Source organism: Nematolebias whitei, chromosome 8 (genome assembly GCF_014905685.2).
Source record: "Nematolebias whitei isolate Nwh7 chromosome 8, NemWhi1, whole genome shotgun sequence".
In the NCBI taxonomy this organism is placed as follows: Eukaryota; Metazoa; Chordata; class Actinopteri; order Cyprinodontiformes; family Rivulidae; genus Nematolebias; species Nematolebias whitei.
In genome coordinates, this window is record NC_056505.1 from 36,205,242 (window position 1) to 36,223,038 (window position 17,797).

The 17,797-nt window shown below is 40.0% G+C and overlaps 1 protein-coding gene across 1 annotated transcript; it reads right to left on the reverse strand.

Annotated features, from left to right (window-relative positions):
* Nucleotides 1–2,561: 2,561 nt before the first annotated feature.
* On the reverse strand, nucleotides 2,562–17,581 carry chfr (checkpoint with forkhead and ring finger domains, E3 ubiquitin protein ligase). Its single transcript, XM_037680724.1, is given in 18 exon segments — nucleotides 2,562–2,679; nucleotides 7,740–7,812; nucleotides 7,931–8,038; nucleotides 8,174–8,261; nucleotides 8,445–8,515; nucleotides 8,771–8,854; nucleotides 9,019–9,138; nucleotides 9,278–9,483; nucleotides 11,490–11,652; nucleotides 11,798–11,952; nucleotides 12,061–12,235; nucleotides 13,738–13,821; nucleotides 15,181–15,369; nucleotides 15,486–15,557; nucleotides 15,645–15,754; nucleotides 16,025–16,124; nucleotides 16,813–16,936; nucleotides 17,476–17,581. Coding segments are annotated over 17 exon segments (2,022 nt in total). The 5' UTR covers nucleotides 16,919–16,936; nucleotides 17,476–17,581.
* Between the last annotated feature and the right edge of the window lie 216 nt (nucleotides 17,582–17,797).

Sequence of the window (17,797 nt, forward strand, 5' to 3'; positions counted from 1 at the left end):
CAAAGTTAATAGTGTTTAATATATTTCTTTATCTACTGGGTTTGTTCACTTTACTGTGTAAACCAGCCACTATAGGGAACAAAAGCCGGTGTATTTCTTGTGCTGGACACAAACCTAAATAAATTGCAAGGGTCGTGTCTGGAAGGGCATCGGGTTAAAACACTTTTGCCCAAACAAGCATTACAGTTGATCCAAGAGACACCATACCAGATCAGTTGAGGCCTGGGTTAATGACAACTGCCACCAGTGCTGTTGAAAAACGGTGCCAGTGGAAATTGTGCTTCTGTTCTTTGAAAAACCCATGGTGGAAATCATGCCAGGAGTCACAGGAGAAGAGGAAAGTCAAGAGTGTAGAACTGAGTGTAGAAACTCTAAATGTGGGGACAATGACAGGCAAAGGTAGAGAGCTGGCTGACACGATGCAGAGGAGAGAGAGATGTGTGCAAGAGACCAAGTGGAAGGGCAGCAAGGTTCACGGGCAGGGTTTAAGCTGTTTTACCATGGTGTGGATGCTGCAGTGGCTTGGTGGTCATAAATCTTTTATGCGAGTTTGCTCGCAGTGGCAGTCCCTGAAGGGAGCAGCTGAAAGAAACTTACCATGGTGTGGATAATTTGAGTAAGGGTGGTCCTGAAGAAGGAGTTGGCAAAGAATGTAGTAGAGGTGCAAAGAGTGTCAGATAGGGGGATGTGTCTGAAGGTAGAAGTAGAAGGTCTGATACTAAACATAGTCATTGGTTATGCTCCACAGGTTGGATGTGAGCTAGAGGAGAAAGATACATTCTAGAAGTATCTAGATGAAGTAATGGAGAGTGTTCCCAGGGAGGAGAGAGTGGTGGTCGGAGCAGACCTGAATGAACATGGTGGTGAAGGAAATGGAGATGAGGAAGTGATGGGCAGATTTGGTGACAAACAAAGCAATCAGTAAGGACAGATTGTGGTGGATGTTGTCAAATGATAAATTCAATTCAATTTATTTATATAGCGCCAAATCACAACAAAGTTGTCTCAGGGCACTTTACAGGAACATTCACATAAAAGCCAATTAGTAAAGTTGTCTATCTAAGGAATCCAGCAGACAAGATGAATCTTGGCTTTGTTGCAGTCTCCCATCCTGAGCAAGCATGACATAAATCTGAAGATGCGATCCACTATATCTCAGGGTATTAGATTGTGGAATGATCTGGAGGTTGATATTAAAAAAGCCAAAACTATGTACATATTCAAGAGGATGATAAAAATTTGTTTTTAAAAAACATATTAAGTATAATATGAGTTCATAAAAATTGTTTACAGTTGATCTTATATTTTAGCTAAGTTTTTTTTAATTATTTTTTATCTTTTTATTAATTCATCTTGCTTTTGTATAGTAATTTTGTTTGGAATATATTTTGGGGACAAGGGGCAGATATTATAAGAACTCATTCTTCTTCTGCTGCCTTTCATTTTATTTCGGTGATTGTATATCTTTTTTCTTTTCTTTAAATTGTATTATATTTGTTGTTTGGATGAAATGAAATGAATAAATAAAACATACATACATACATACATAAATGACATATCATGTTTCATTTTAGGCTTCATCCAGTTTGGCAGCTGAGTGCAGAGGGAACAACAGTAGGAAGGTATTCTCTGATGTTCACCTGGAGGCCCAGACAGACACCGGAACCTTTTCTGATTCATCCATCAGCAACGCTTCCTACCCTCTCACACAGCATGCACAAGGGCAGCGGCGTCTGAACTCCACCAGCAACTTGCGCCGCTCACGATTCACAGGACCTTGTTTTGGCCTTCTCACAGAGACAAAAGACCCATTGAAGGGGTCTGAGGTGACACCAGGCCTGCCATCTGAGCCCAACCCTGGCTCTTCCTCCTCCGCCCAATGCCAGATCGAGAATGGCCAGGTTGTAAAGGGTCGTGAATTTCCAGGTGAGGGTGATCACATCAGTGTTCCAGTGTTTGCCATATCTGAAGAGGAGGACCGGCAGCCTCTTGTCTCCGCTGAACACCTGGACCTGACCTCTGCTGTGCAGAACGGACTGGTTAGAGTTCTGTACGAGAGCAAGAGGCCTCCTGCTGGGAGCATCAGCCTCAGCCCCAAAAGAGTCAGACCAGAGTGGAGGCCATGGGGGAGCCAGGTGTCTGGAGGGGTTGGTCCACTCTCTTTCAGTACATTTCCTGAGTCCAACAGCAGCCAACCTTCTGTCAGTCTGTCTGCAGGGCTGTGCACCGTTACAAATCAGATGTGAAAGTAGTGGGGAAAGGGAGACTCTGCTGGGCCAGTACTTCACTTTGTGGCATTGTTAAAAAAAAAAAAAAAAACGTATCGCTTTTTTAACCATCTTTACCAATTTATTTCTACATTTACACTAGAATTTTGTGGGAATCTTTTTTTCTTTCAATTTTTATAAAATTGCCCAAGAACAAACTATATGCTGCTTTTTTATCCCAAGGCACTGATGGACTCCAGACAACTTTGCAATTATTAACTTTACTGAAAACTGCACCATCACAGAGCACCTTTTAACCAGATGTTTTCAATAGTTGAATGCTGTTTGGTTCTCTCACTCCAGCTGTTGCACTTTGCTTTTCAGTATCACTGTCAGTGTTGAGTTCTGCTGCTTGTGCCAGCGTTCTGCCTCATCCTTTGTGGTTCTTTATGTATTTTCCTTTGGCCCAAACCTACAAAAAGAACTGTACAGTGTCTTGTTACCCAAAAGTATTATGTAGAACGTAGATCATTCATTTACTGTATATCAATGTTAAACATTTTATGTACTGTTGAGATCTATAATGGAATATAAAAGGGAAATTTAAAGTTTTAATATACACCATTAGGTAGTATAACAGTAGCATTTAAAGTTTTGGGTTATTGTAAAATTTCAATAAAGAATGTTGAACTGCTCTGTGTCTTTAATTTGACAAAGTTAAAATGCTGCACGTCTGCTCACATTTATCTTCTAGTCTTCTGGAAACAGAGTCTTACACAAACACTCGAGAAATAATCTGAATGTTTGTCCATAAGACAATGTTATAATTAGTTAAACATAGCTAGGAGCATAAACTCATCCAAGCAAAATAACCAGGAAAAACACAAATTATGTACTTTCAGCTGCTGAAAAAACAACCCAGATTTTAATTCAGATATATCAATATTTTATTATAGTTAAACAGGCAAATTAGAACAATATTAATTTCCAATATATTGTTAGTATTACTACTATTGCTGAAACAGTAAAAAATGTTAAATCTTAATGACTAAATTTCTGTATGTGCTTCGTGCTACTCTGAAAGATCTTAGAAGTTGATTATCTAAATTAAATTTTAAAATAGTGCAATGCATACAAACTTCACAGGCATCAGTATGAAGAGCCCATTTATTGAAAATGTAAGCAGGTGGTGTTTTTCCCGTCTGATCTAAATGTGACTGATTACCCCTTCAGTCCCTAAATCTAGGAAGCTGAGATGAGGTAGAATGAAACGTTGTATATATACTGGTGTGTGTATAAATATATATATATATATACACACACTGGCACTTCTGAACAGCTCAGTCCAACACTTTGCACAAAAGGTGAACAAACACATAAAACCTTAAAGACACCCATCACTCCAGGTAGAGAGCAAAGCCTCTGTCAGCTTCTGACTGGAGCGGCTTGGAACTGTTGTCAGCTAAGGGTGAGCAGATTTCCTGCAGAAAATAATTAAAACTGGTCAGCGGGGATCAGTCCAGCTTGTGTGGAGGGGCTGAGCTGCTTTGGAATGCCTACTCAAACCCAGCATGAATGAAAGTTTAAAAAAAATAAAAATACAGAAAACAATCCACTTCCTTTCTTTTACCACAAATTAAGAACCTTATGCAAAAAAGTGTCCATATTTTTTTCACAACAAATAATAAACAGACTAAATTAGAAAACATGCTGACATCTACCATTTAAAAAAATGAATATATATATATATATATATATATATATGAAACTTGACAATTTTCCAAAACTATCAAAAGACTTGCTTTAACTCTTGATTTACTCCCTTTTTAATCAAACATTGATTATGGAATAATGACTCTTCTCATGGTTTCATATGAGCTGGTCATCTTTTATCATTGCACAGGATTTTCACTGATATACTTCCAAGCGTTTACTTCAATGTGTGAGACTAATGTGTGCAAAAATAGTACCAACTATTTTCTTGTAACTCGGCTAAAACCAACATGGATATCAAAAGATAAAATTGCACAAAATGTACTAGATGCCTGCTATGGCCCGCTTTAGCTAGTTTCCACTTCACAGCCACCAGCCTTTATAATCAACTATAAAAACTGTCGGGATGATTACTACTATTACATCGTCTTATTAGATTATACAAGGTCTCAAACTAATCTTGGGAGGTTGCATTTTTAAGGCAAAGAGAACAAATATACAAAGTGAATTGTCAAAATGTGTTACAACATCATCAGTTTTAAAAAACCTGTAACACAGGTGATAGTCTTGAGGTCTGAGCTTTTTAACAATCACTGCTTTTCCTTTTTCACATCAAACCTTCAACCACTAAATGCGGAGAACTTGCAGGTGAAATATGAGAGATATGTGAAATATAAGAGCAGCTTTGTGTACCTGAGAAACAGAAAATCTGAAGAAAAGCAAAAACGTTGATCAGCTGAGGTCAATGAAAAGTGGATCGCCATGACAACATACTGCTGTGTCAGCATCATTGTGACGGCGCGAGCTGCACAGCACGTCCAACGTTCTCCCTGACCCGCGTCACTAAAACATTACACCCACGGCTGCTTTAAGTGCACTCTTCCTTTGCTGAGCGCACATGGGATAGCTGTGCATTTCATCACAGATTAGCCCATAGGAACATGTCCCTTTTCCACAACGTTAAATCACCTTGGAGATGATTATCCAGAAGAAAGCTCAGAGCGGAGGCCCCCCCTCTGCCTTCTGACAGCATTAACACATTGATCCCCTTCCCACAGATGTGAAATCCTATACAAATATCACATGGGATTACAAATCTCACCCCGTACGTGAGCGAGGGGCTTTAACGTGGCTTTTTGCTCCTGACTGGGAACACGGTAATGCCCTGGTTAAACGGGACAAAAACATTAAAAAGAATCCCTCAGCTGTGGCACTTTCACTAAAGTTAGCACCGTGGAGCTTGGGAGCTACTTGATACCACGTGCTGGCTCAAAATGGTAAAACAAAAACATTTTTAATACTAATAACCCATATTTTACAGATGTTTGTCTGCATTATGTTGTACAAGGCCCTGATTTTTTAAATCCAGCATGTAATGAGACTTAAAATACTTCTATTGCAAAAACAGCCAGTCCACATGAGGTACTTTAAGCACGGCCATAAAAGAGGAGCACATAGCCTGGTGAGCAAACTTATCAGGAAGCACTTGGAGCCGTTCCACCAGATACACACAATTCACCTGCTTTATCTAAATGTGGTTTCCCTGATTATTCTATAGGGGACAAAAAACTGCAATGGAGATAACAGCTGATGATGTTCGCCCAACAAGACCTGTGTTTTAAAGGCTGGCTGCAACCTTTCCAAACATTTATCTTTTAATATATGTGCATAGCATTTCACAGGCCCCTGCATTTAAGGAGACACTGATCACTATTTTGAATGGACACTGATAGGAATATGTGCAAAGGGTTGTTGCATAGGGCTAAAATAGAAAACCGAAGTTGAGACCGTGTTCCCCACAGTGCACAAGATGCTGATGCATCTACACTGGACACGTTTAGGAAGAAACAAGCCTCCTGCTCCTTCAGCTCTTGAAGCGTGTCTGCTCACATATGTGGTTGAATTTCCTGCAATGATAGAAAAACAAAAGCACACATTTGTTTTGCATATTAATGCAAACGAGATGACTTTAAACAAGTTGCACAGAACCTCAGATGATAAGCAGAAAGAAGTGTGGAACCTAATCTGTAGAAGGACGCCCCCTAGTGGTCAAACAGGTGAAAACCATGCAGAGACCTGAAACTTGTCTCTTGTCACATGAGCTCCTGCAAATGTCTAAAAATCTGAAATCACGTGTCATCCCTAAAATCCATGAGAATGCATTTATTTATTTTATATTAGCAGCTACTTATATTTGCGCCTAATATTATTTACTAAAAGTGTGAATGTTTATTTTTCTTCCGTATAGTTTTCAGTACGTTCTACAATTTTTGTGCCAGATCAACAGTTCCTGCACCAAATCGTTCAGCTCCTTCAGGACATTCCTGCTCCGACTTTTGGTATTTGTGCAAGTTTTACTTTTTAAAATATTTAGTTTTTCGGCCATGTTTTTCTCATTGAACATGAATGGAGCTCTCTTCACATCCTTCAGCCCTTTGTGCTGTTTGAAACATTTTACTGTTAATTTCAGCTTTTGTTCTGGTTCTGCTTTTTCAGCTTGTTTGGGATAATTTCAGCTTCCTACAGCTCATTTCTACTAATTTCAGAAAATTTTTTAAAAAGCTTTTTCAACATTTTTTATGCTAATTTTAATGTTTATCTGCTCATTTCAGATTATTTATTAATTTGTAGTATATTCAGCCTCTCTGCCTATTTCAGCTCCTTTCTGCTAAATTTATGCTCAATTTAGCTTTTTCTACATATTTCTGTCATTTTTCTGCTGCTTTCTGCTTTTATTTTGTTGCTTTCAGTAAACGTCAGCTGTTCAAATTCAGCTCACATCAACAGTTTAGAGATGAAACCTTTTCATCTGGGTTTCAACTTCTTCAGCAGCTTTCAGCAAAACACCTTCACACTGCATTTTCACAGGAAATTCAATTTTTCTAGCTTAAAATGCTCTTGATCAGTGTTATGCACCTGGGGCACATAGGCCTTATTGTTTTGGCTCCTTTGACAGGTCTTGCGTTGACTATTCAGCCTTTAATTGTTTTGAGCTGTGGCTTTTTCCACCCGCCCATAAATACGCTGGTTTCAGGGAGCTTTCCCTCTCTTTTGCTCCTTTTTTGCTCCTCACAGACGCCACACATTTTTGGACCTCTTTCTTAGGCGGCCCTTGTTTTTTTCTCTGGGGCTTTTGTTTTTCCCTTTGACCTGGAGCTGTGACCTGCGGCCGGCAGCTTCAGCAACAACGGGTAATTTTTGTTAAAACTTTTTGCATACAGTATGTTTAGTAACTTTGGCCGGGTGGGACTGGCAGCCCTGTTTTCGCCTCTTCTTTTACAATGGGGTTTTTTGTAGTTTTTTGGTCTGGTACCCAGTGGCTTCGACGGCCCTGTACAGGGTTGGCCCGCTGTGGTACCTTTTTGTTCTGCTTGGCCAGGTCACCAGGTCCAACTTTAAGTGGATTTTATTTTATTTTTGTTGTTGGACAAGGGAATTGTTGTTTTTTCTCTTCTCCTGCAGGAAGTGGCTGAATAAATTGAATGTTTGAACCCCTATTTGTGAGTCTGTGTCCTCCTTGAATATGTTGTGTCTTTAGTGGACGTAACAGACTTGTAGTGTCAGAGTGCAATAATTAAAAATGAGTTGCACATTTTGCTGGTTAGAATCTCTGTTAAGATGACACTAATAAAAACTGGAAATAATACAAACAGTGTTCGTCTGTATTAAGGATAAGCGTAAATAACTTTTTTTCTTTTATCACCTGCAGAAACGGTGGTTACAGCAGCGTGGACCGTGTCATTAAAATCATTACTCAGAGAGCAGCTACTTGACCAAACAATGAACTTTATGGTACATTTTTCTTGCAAAAGAACTTACGTTGCATGATGTGCCTTCACCTGTGTGCGGCAGTTGCGCCCCCAGTAACAGTCAGGGCGAGATGTTACTGCGGCTGAGGGCGAAACGGCAAAGGGTGGTGTTACAAATAAAATGACTGGATAAAACAGTACCGGAGCTGGAACACCTTTAACACAGCGTCTGCTCTGTGAATTTAAAGAACACTTTCTGACCTGGCAGCTCAGATGGAGGGATGTTCTGCCGGTACATGTAGGCCAGCTCCTTGAAGGCTCGCAGACCGCAGCAGAAACACAGAACGGTGTTTGCAGAGATACGACAATCTGACCGAGATGAGGTCAAACAAACGTTACTGCTCTTTGTCCAGATCAGTGTGTGCAGCAGTGAGTTTATTTTATTAAACAGTTTACATGGATGCACAGTGAAGTTTAAGAAGAATATCATTTCTGCAGACTAACCTGTCAGGAAGTAGTTTCCCTGCTGTAAACTTAGCAGAGACTCCTGGAGCAGATCTTTCCATGACTTCCCTCTGGAGGACAGGTAGGTCTGATGGAAATAACAGAACTTATGAACATCATACAAACTTTACATGCAGTTACATATTTTACAAGCGTGCAAAAATAAAAGTCAGCTTGTAAAAATCATTTGTTGCTACAGTTAAACGGGTATTAAATATCAACAGTAGTTGGTGAAAAAGGAGCAGAATCTTGAAATAGCAGCACATCTTACTTTTAGGATGTCCGATTCATAATTATTGTTGTTCAGCACCCCATCCAGACACTTGTCAGTCAGATTGAGCTCTGAAACAGAAAGACGATGTACGTTACACGCAACACATTTTGTAGACACAATAACATTTAATACAAAGTTAGACTTCAGATACACAAGTCCCGAGGAGGTCGGGGCGCGGTGCAGGAGGAGGGGGTGGGGTGACGTCAGGTCTGGTTCTGAACAACCACGAAAACGACAGACACCTTAATGGACCTGTATTTTTGTACGAGTCTGTTCTATTAAAGCCAGTATCTGTTTAGTTTCAATAAATACGTAGTACGTACCACTAAATCGAGCCAGACAACCGTGGCAGCCAATCCTCTGGCAACCCCAGTACATATGACAGAAAGGTCGCTGGCACAGCGTACCTGTCAACACAACACTTCATGTAAACACCAAGCACAGGCTTCACGATATTAACAGTTTCCATTACACTGTTGTTAAACATAGGATTCAGAATGGTGGTGTAGTTTCAGTCAGCAAACGTTACATTTGTGGACAGAGACTGACATCCAGGGTTTGGAGCACTCACACTGCTGAGCAATGACCTGCTGGTTGTGCTGCTCAGCCAGTCTGTCTGGCATTGGCTGGAGGCAGCAGGTGCAGATGAGATGGAAGCCCTGAGGGGGACAGTGGTACTCCTGAGGTGCTGCTGATGAAACACAGGTAAAGAAGAACTTCAGAAAAGCACCAACATGCTCCTCTAAGTTACTATTTATCAATTATAAACACCATTTTTCTCAGTCTCGTGATGAAATTTGTTGGAATAAAAACAGAACCAGTATTTTTACACTCAGCTGGGGAATGATCTGAGGATGTGGAGGGTTGTTCTCCTGCTGGCTTGACTGCTCCCTCCTCGCTTGGTGGTTTGGGTGGTGGAGGTGCAGACTGTAGAGTTGGAAAACTAGAGAACCAGTAGTTTGAACTTGCGCCAAACAGCATTTGGTTCACGTCCCTCATGTAGCCAGGACACTGCCTGCACATTATAAGAGGCTGGCTGTGGACGAAACGGAGAAAAGAACGTTAGAAATCATTTTATTCTCAAACAAGCAATTATTTACTTCACCACCTGAAATCCCAGCTTCGATATGGAGCACCAACAGGTTAAATTTAATAAAGCCTGGTTTGGTTGATGATGAAGAGCAAATATTTCCACAAAAACACATAAAGACACTGGATAGTCAAAGTCCTGCCGCTGCCTTCAGGCTGGAAGGAATATTTTCCACATTCACCATCACACACACCTTTCAAAGGCCGACTCCAGCTAAAACTAGACTAAACAAATGATCCTGTTTATAGTCTGGTTTAGACATTTACCTTTTATTTTTGCTGTATTAAACTGTAAAATAACTGATAAAGCTAGTTCACTTGCAGCTCACATGAGTAGCTGCACTGCAGAGCAGAAGGTGGTGAATGAATGAAAGATAAAAACAGGTGTTAACATCACAGAGCTGCTCTCTGGACACCATTTAACAAACTTGGGTTTAATTAAAACCAGTTGCATCACTACAAAACGGTGATACAACTTCCAGTGGCGAGAAGTTTTTGAAAACGCTCTGAATTGATCAAAACGTACAAAGTTGTTGTGCGAGCCGATATTTAAATACAACTAAAGACGCTGTGCAAAGTTGTGAAGAAACTTTCATGAAGAAAAAATCTGCACATTATTTCTCATATCAATGGTCAACGAGCTCAAAAAGACTTGTTCGCAAAATTAGTGATCAGATCTTTGTATACCTACGTAAATAAACGAAGTGGCTTAAAATAGGTCAAAGATTCATATTACCCACAATTTTTGTTTACCTAAACCAGGGGTGCCCACTTTTTCAGCACGTGATCTACCTAATATAAAAATTAAAAATAAATACACCAGTACTTATTTATAAACATATTAAGTATGCTTTTTATGTTTACCGTTCTTGTGTTTAGTATTTAGTACCATGTTTTATATGGCACCTTGATTTATTGTTTTATAACACTACTTTTATTTTAATTGCATTTTACTGTAGTTTATACGTTGTCTGTCTAAAACTGGTCTCTCTTGTAAATGAGTCCTCGTGACTCAATGAGACTAACCTGGATAAATAAAGCTTGAATGAATGAATGAATAAGTCCCAGGTCGCTGTGAATGTAACATAAACCCAAAAGTTTGTTAAAAAAAAAAAAAAGTGACATTTTTACTGTCCGTGTACAAAATAATAAATAAAATCCAGCAATAACTTGTGTTCTTCACACAAAGGAACAGAAAACAACAAGAATAACTTCATGTTTGAAAAATAACCTGCAAAGTGAAAATTCATCCCCGACAGCAGCTGCTTTAACTCCCACTGTGTTTACAACATTTTTCAGTCAGCTCATCTGGACAGGTTCTTTTTTTGTGCTGAAACATTTCACTTTCCATCCAGAAGACTTCATCAGTCAAGGAAACACAACAAAACTGATTCTTCCCCCAACAGCTTACTCCAAAGTGGAACAAACCAGTTCTGCTTGTGATAAGATGGTCTCTTTGGTACGCCCCTCCTCCATTGCTGGCCCTCTTCCTTGTTGACAGTCGTGTCAAACTGGTTGAAAACAACAAAGTTTATGCTCAATAATCCAGGTATATAATCCAACATTTTTCAGTCAGGTCATCTGGACGGTTTCTTTTTTTGTGCTGAAACGACTGTCAACAAGGAAGAGGGCCGGCAATGGAGGATGGGGCGTACCAAAGAAACCATCTGATCACAAACACAACTGGTTTGAGTTAAGCTTCTCTGTGGTTTAAGGCTAATTTATCCGACAGCTTTGTTAAGAATTAAAACCACATTTGAAAAAAAGATTCACTATATATGGAAAACAATTAAAGTATCTTTCAAGCTGCAATATAAGTCAATATATCTAAATAATATATTAATATAGCTCAAGATAACCTTTGTATCTTTGCTTGTAATGGGTGCCTTTAATACAAAACAAAGTGAACAATTCTAGGCTAATTTGCTGCAAAATGTAGATAAGTTTTATTGCCTGATATCTGAGGAGTCACTGTCGTTGTCAGAGAGCTCGAAGAGGTAATCCGAACTGCCCTCCTCATCAGAGTAAGAACGCTCAACTTTTGGCTGCAACATGTCCTGAGTTATCTTGTTTCGGCTGTCCATGCTCCTCAGATCCTCCTTGCTGCGACACTTCTCTGTTGAACACAAACAGGCACCGTTTGTCTGCGTCTTTAAAGCATTTCAAATAAAACAGAGATAAATGTGTATTTTCCTCTGTCATATTAGACTCGTGTCATGATTACTTTGGCTGTTAATGATGCAATATGGATGAGTGCACACCTGGATGCTGGATGAGATAGGCTTCCACTAGGTTGTTGAGAATATGGTTTTTACAAATTCTCTCCACGGGGCAGCGACAGGTGGGGCAAAGACAGGAGCGCTCCATCCAACCGGAGTAGCAGGCAGCACAGAAAACGTGCATGCAAGGCTGCAAGCTTGAACAAAAACAAAAGACTCAGCATTAAAACTGTAAACAAGTGACACAACTTGTGCACAATAAGTGGCTCGCTGAAGAACAAAATCCCACAGACTAAAGATCTCACCTGATGCAGTCATGAAGTAGGTCCTGGCAAATAACGCAGGTCAGGGTTTCCTCCATTTTGTCCGTTTTACTTCCTTCCACTGCTGGTTTTGATGGAAGACTCTCAGGAGCTCTCTGAGCAGAACCTGACACCTCTGTACAGGAGGTGTGGGGCAGACCCAGGTCACTTTCTTTATCTGTAAAAAACAATACCTGTAGTCATCACTCTACAGTGCCTTGTGAAAGTATTCGGCCCCCTTCAACTTTTCAATCTTTTGCCACATTTCAGGCTTCAAACATAAAGATATAACATTTTAATTTTTTGTGAAGAATCAACAACAAGTGGGACACAATCGTGAAGTGGAATGAAATTTATTGGATGTGTCAAACTTTTTTAACAAATAAAAAACTGAAAAGTGGGGCGTGCAATATTATTCGGCCCCCTTGCATTAATACATTGTAGCGCCGCCTTTTGCTGCAGTTCCAGCTGCGAGTCTCTTGGGGTTTGTCTCGATCAGTTTTGAACATGGAGCCACTGAAATTCTTGCCCATTATTCTTTGCAAAACAGCTCGAGCTCAGTGAGGTTGGATGGAGAACGTTTGTGATCAGCAGTCTTCAGCTCTTTCCACAGATTCTCGATTGGATTCAGGTCTGGACTTTGACTTGGCCATTCCAACACCTGGATACGTTTATTTGTGAACCATTCCATTGTAGATGTGTCTTTATGTTTTGGATCATTGTCTTGTTGGAAGATAAATCTCCGTCCCAGTCTCAGGTCTCTTGCAGACTCAATCAGGTTTTCTTCCAGAATGGTCCTGTATTTGGCTCCATCCATCTTCCCATCTATTCTGACCATCTTCCCTGTCCCTGCTGATGAAAAGCAGGCCCAAACCATGATGCTGCCACCACCATGTTTGACAGTGGGGATGGTGTGTTCAGGGTGATGAGCTGTGTTGCTTTTACACCAAACATATAGTTTTGCATTGTGGCCAAACAGTTTGATTTTGGTTTCATGTGACCAGAGCACCTTCTTCCACATGTTTGGTGTGTCTCCCAGGTGCTTGTGACAAACTTTAAACAACACTTTTTATGGATATCTTTGAGAAATGTCTTTCTTCTTGCCACTCTTCCATAAAGGCCAGATTTGTGCAGTGTACGACTGATTGTTGTCCTATGGACAGACTCTCCCACCTCAGCTGTAGATCTCTGCAGTTCATCCAGAGTGATCATGGGCCTCTTGGCAGCATCTCTGATCAGTCTTCTCCTTGTTCCAGATGAAAGTTTAGAGGGACGGCCGGGTCTTGGTAGATTTGCAGTGGTCTGATACTCCTTCCATTTCAATATGAATGCTTGCACACACGTCCCACTTTTCAGTTTTTTATTTGTTAAAAAAGTTTGACATCCATTAAATTTCATTCCACTTCACGATTGTGTCCCACTTGTTGTTGATTCTTCACAAAAAAAATAAAATGGTATATCTTTATGTTTGAAGCCTGAAATGTGGCACAAGGTTGAAAAGTTCAAGGGGGCCGAATACTTTCACAAGGTACTGTATACTGAGCCTAAACTGCAAAGCAATTTAAATAATAATAATAATTTAACTTTCAGACGAGGCATGTGGTAAATTTTAAAGGACTAGAACTCTTTAGTTTGGATAAGACAACATGAGGAAATAAGCAAATACAAACTTAATCTAACCATCGTGAGTTTTCCTCCTTTTGCTTTGTGGCTCCAGATTATCTGTGTCTTTGTCCAGTGTAGGAGCAGTGTCTGTAGCTGGGCCTAAAAAGACGACATTTATGACAACAGAATATAGTTAATTCTTCAAAATGCTCATTCTGATTCTCAAAAATGACTTAAGTCGTCCGTCTTTTCTTGTATTTGGTCAGAAAAGCAGAACTGAACATCAATAAGAGGAAAGATAAATCTAGAAAATGTTGTAATACTTGATGCTTACATATACCGTATTTTCCGCCGTACCCGTCGCACCGCCCTATAAGTCACATCAGTCCAAAGATGTCTAATAAAGTGGAAAAATCCATAAATACGTTGCTTCGTTGTATACATCGCATCTATTATGCGTCACCGCTGACAACCCGGAAATGTGGGCTGGTGTTGTGCCAAAAATCAATGGGATGCCAAATGGCGGCTGCGGGAGCGTGTACAGGAGGACTTTAACAAGAATTTAACAAAATTAATGCTTAAAAACAATTATTTGCTCAAAATTATAGTAAATGTGTGTCTCAGTCTAACTTTTGCTTAATAATTGCACTTTGAGGGTCAATTCAGCTGCATTTGAAAAGTATTCGTTGCCTTGGTGCTCCGGGAGCACGCAGACAGGGAGGAAATCAGAAAGGAGGAACGCTGCACATTTATTTGAAATTTAACAAGCATCTAAAAACAATTATATGTTTGTTCGACTTTATAGTAAAAGTGTCTCAGTTGAACTTTTACTTAATTAATGCACTTTAATGGTCAAATCAGCTGCATTTCGTCGGGGCGGTGCGGTGAAATGAAGCTGATTTGACGGTTGCTCCAAGCAGCGAGCAGAACGAAGGTGGCTCTATGGCAAGCCGATTGTGTCATTAATAGCCACTTTTACCTATTGCATGATACAACGGCATGCCACACTACTCGAGTGCCATCTAGCGGCTGAAAATGGTAGTGTTCAATTTTTTTCAGTCAGAATGAATGAAAACTGTCATATCTCAGCCAAACATCGGTTTATAAATATGAGAAAAATCCATAAATACGTCACTTTGGTGTTTAAGTTGCAGGGCATGCAAATTATGCAAAAAAAAAAAAAAAAGTGACTTATAAGGCGAAAAATACGGTAACCAAAATTCCAGATGGTTATAGAGAATCTGGGCATTTAACTGGTACCAGTTCTGCCCGTGTCATCAATGAGCTCAGGGACAAATACTGTTTAAAAAATGTAAACTGCAGATTATCTATAACTGATGTCTGGTAGAGTTTACAAAAACAAACAAATTAGTAGAGATAAAAAACTACATTCACTGAACACCATGACAGTCAGATATGGACTGCCCTGATTCTCCTGACATCATCTCAAGTTCATGTGTGAGAATCTTTGAATACTTAAAATGAAAATCCTTAACATCCTGTGTTTTTGTGCGTTACCAGAAGCTGCTGCAGCCAAAGGACCAGAAGAGGAAGGACTCTCGATACAGAAGTGTGAACCCGAAGTGGAAGGCTGAGCATCCCCCTGAGCTGGACCCAGAGGAGCCTTCGCTAGCATTACAGGCTCCACAGAGAGGGACATCTCTGATGCTGAAACAGGAGAGGAACAGTGAGCTGGCCGTTCCGTTTCTGAAGATAAAACAGAGAATAAGAAATTACTTACAGAGACACAAAATAAAAATATAGAATACATGACGTAGTTGTATTTTACAAGCATTTGTAGGGGTAGTTGGCGGACAACTTACCGTAGCTGGCAAGTGTTGGCTGGCTGGTAACACCTAGCTCCGTTTGGACGGAGTGGTAAACATACGCTATGTCTGCAGTGTGGCAGAAGAATATGTCTGTAGTTTCTATTGAAACTGATATAGACAAACTTATTTTGCTTCACAAAATGAATGACTCACTTTGTTCTGGCTCACTCTTTCTGTACACAAAGTAGATGACATCACCGTTTTGCAGCACGTGACTTTGCTTCTTGACCAGTTTGGACATGTTGATCACTGTGCCATTAGTGCTACGGAAAAACAAATAAATGCTTTAACAGAACACCAACATGCAGATTTTATGTAATGTCCAAACAAAAAGACAAGCTTCAAATCATCTGCGGGTCAAATTACTACTTTTGAAAGTATAATGATCTTTTATATCTTCATTCTTTTCATGTGATTTAAAATAATCTAAGCTCTAGAGTACTTGGGACAATATTCAGCTCGATAACGGAGGAACAGGCGTAAAGTTTTACACAGCAACTAATGTTTTAATGAGAAGCCTCAGGTGAAAGTACCTCATGTCTTTAAGCCACACCAGCCCTGAGCTCTCATCTTTCACTATCTTGCAGTGCTCCCCTGAGACAAGTTTATTGGCTGGAAAGGACAAATGACAACCTGCAGAAAGAGTTTAATTAAAATACAGTCAAATACAATAATGATAATTTCAAAAATTCCATCTTTTTAAATCCATTTGTCTTCTGCTATTAAGTGCCCTTTTAGATTTTGCTTCCATCTTACTTTTTTAAAGCCTTTTACAAAACAAAACATCCACAGCTTTGATTGACGTGTGTAAATAATTTGAAATCTCTCTCCCCCCCCCAAAAAAAAAAAAAAACACTAGTTGCCATAACATTTTTAAATTAATTCATTACCAACCTATTAAGCAATGCAAAGCCCAGTGGCTTTGCAATGTAAAAAAGTAGATTCCCCAAAGCCCTCAACAACAAAGCAGACACGGGGTGGGGGATACAGACCTAACCTCGTCCAACGCAACACCCACAGAAAAAAAACCTCTACTTAATATTCTACACATGTCGTCAATAGACGTCTTTTGTTCCCGTCACAAGGGGCTGTCTAAGATTGGTGCACTAAAGAAGGCTTTGTGTTTTCAATGGGGGGGGTTGTAAAAGGCTGCAGACACTGACAGAAACGTCTACACTCCTGACAGCGTTGTCTGTTGTTCAAAGACACGTCTGCTTTCAGAGAAATTTTAAACTGGATATATGTTTTTAAAACATGAACTAACAGTCAGTAGCAAAGCCCTGTTGTTTAGATAATATATAATATAACCAAACTGTCCCACCTTTTTTCCTGCCAACTGTGCACTCCCTGTTGAAAAGCAGGACAGTTTCACTGGAGTCCACTTTGACCAGTTTGCCCCACGGTCCTCCTCCTCTGTGGCTGTCCATGTCCCAGCCTTATTATTCCTAACAAGGGGTCAAACAAGACGGGGTACATTTGCACAAACAAAATATTCTTTGTTAATTTCATCACACTCTTCAGTGTCTTTAGTTGCTCTTCAGTTTTTACCAGTGTGACGTGTGAAACTAAATGCTGCAGTAAATGTTGAGTTTGTGTGCTGAATTCATGTTTTAACTTTTGCAGTGATATAAAACAGCGTCAGGACTGATATGCACCTTATAGTGACTGTTTAAACAAAAGGTTGGTGAAGTAACTAAACCTGGTAAAGATGGGTACTTCTGAAATGTTAGCCGCCATTGTTCCGTGACAAGCTGGTGAAGACGTGGGAGTAAGCCATCAGTGCTCACTGCTCATAAACTTTCAATGATGCGGGAAACTATCCCCAGAATCCCAACAACACACCCAACTTTTTACCTAATACAACGAAGCTAACGACACTGCTAGCATTAGCATTAGATTTGAAGAGGAAAACGACACCGGAAGTCCTCAGCTCAGACTAATGTCTGTATCGTTCAGCTAAAAAGAATCCGGTTTGTTACCTTACCATTAAACGCCTAATAAGATGTCCCAGGTGTTTTGGAAAAAAACAGCTTCTTCTCCTCATGCTCCAGCTAGCTACACGGAGCACTTCCTGCAAACAGAGCAGTGACGTCACTGATGGAGGCGGGGCCACGTCAGTCAGCGTTCCTGGACTTTTCTCATCGTCAGAAGAAAGGGGGAACTTTTTGCAGCTCAAATTCTTCAATGTGACACCACATTCATAGATTAAATAAACTAAAATGAATTTTTAAGTCAGCTGGACTTCTAAACTTGTATGCAAATGAGCTATTTTCTAAAAGAAGGGGTTTTAAAACTGATCACTGAGC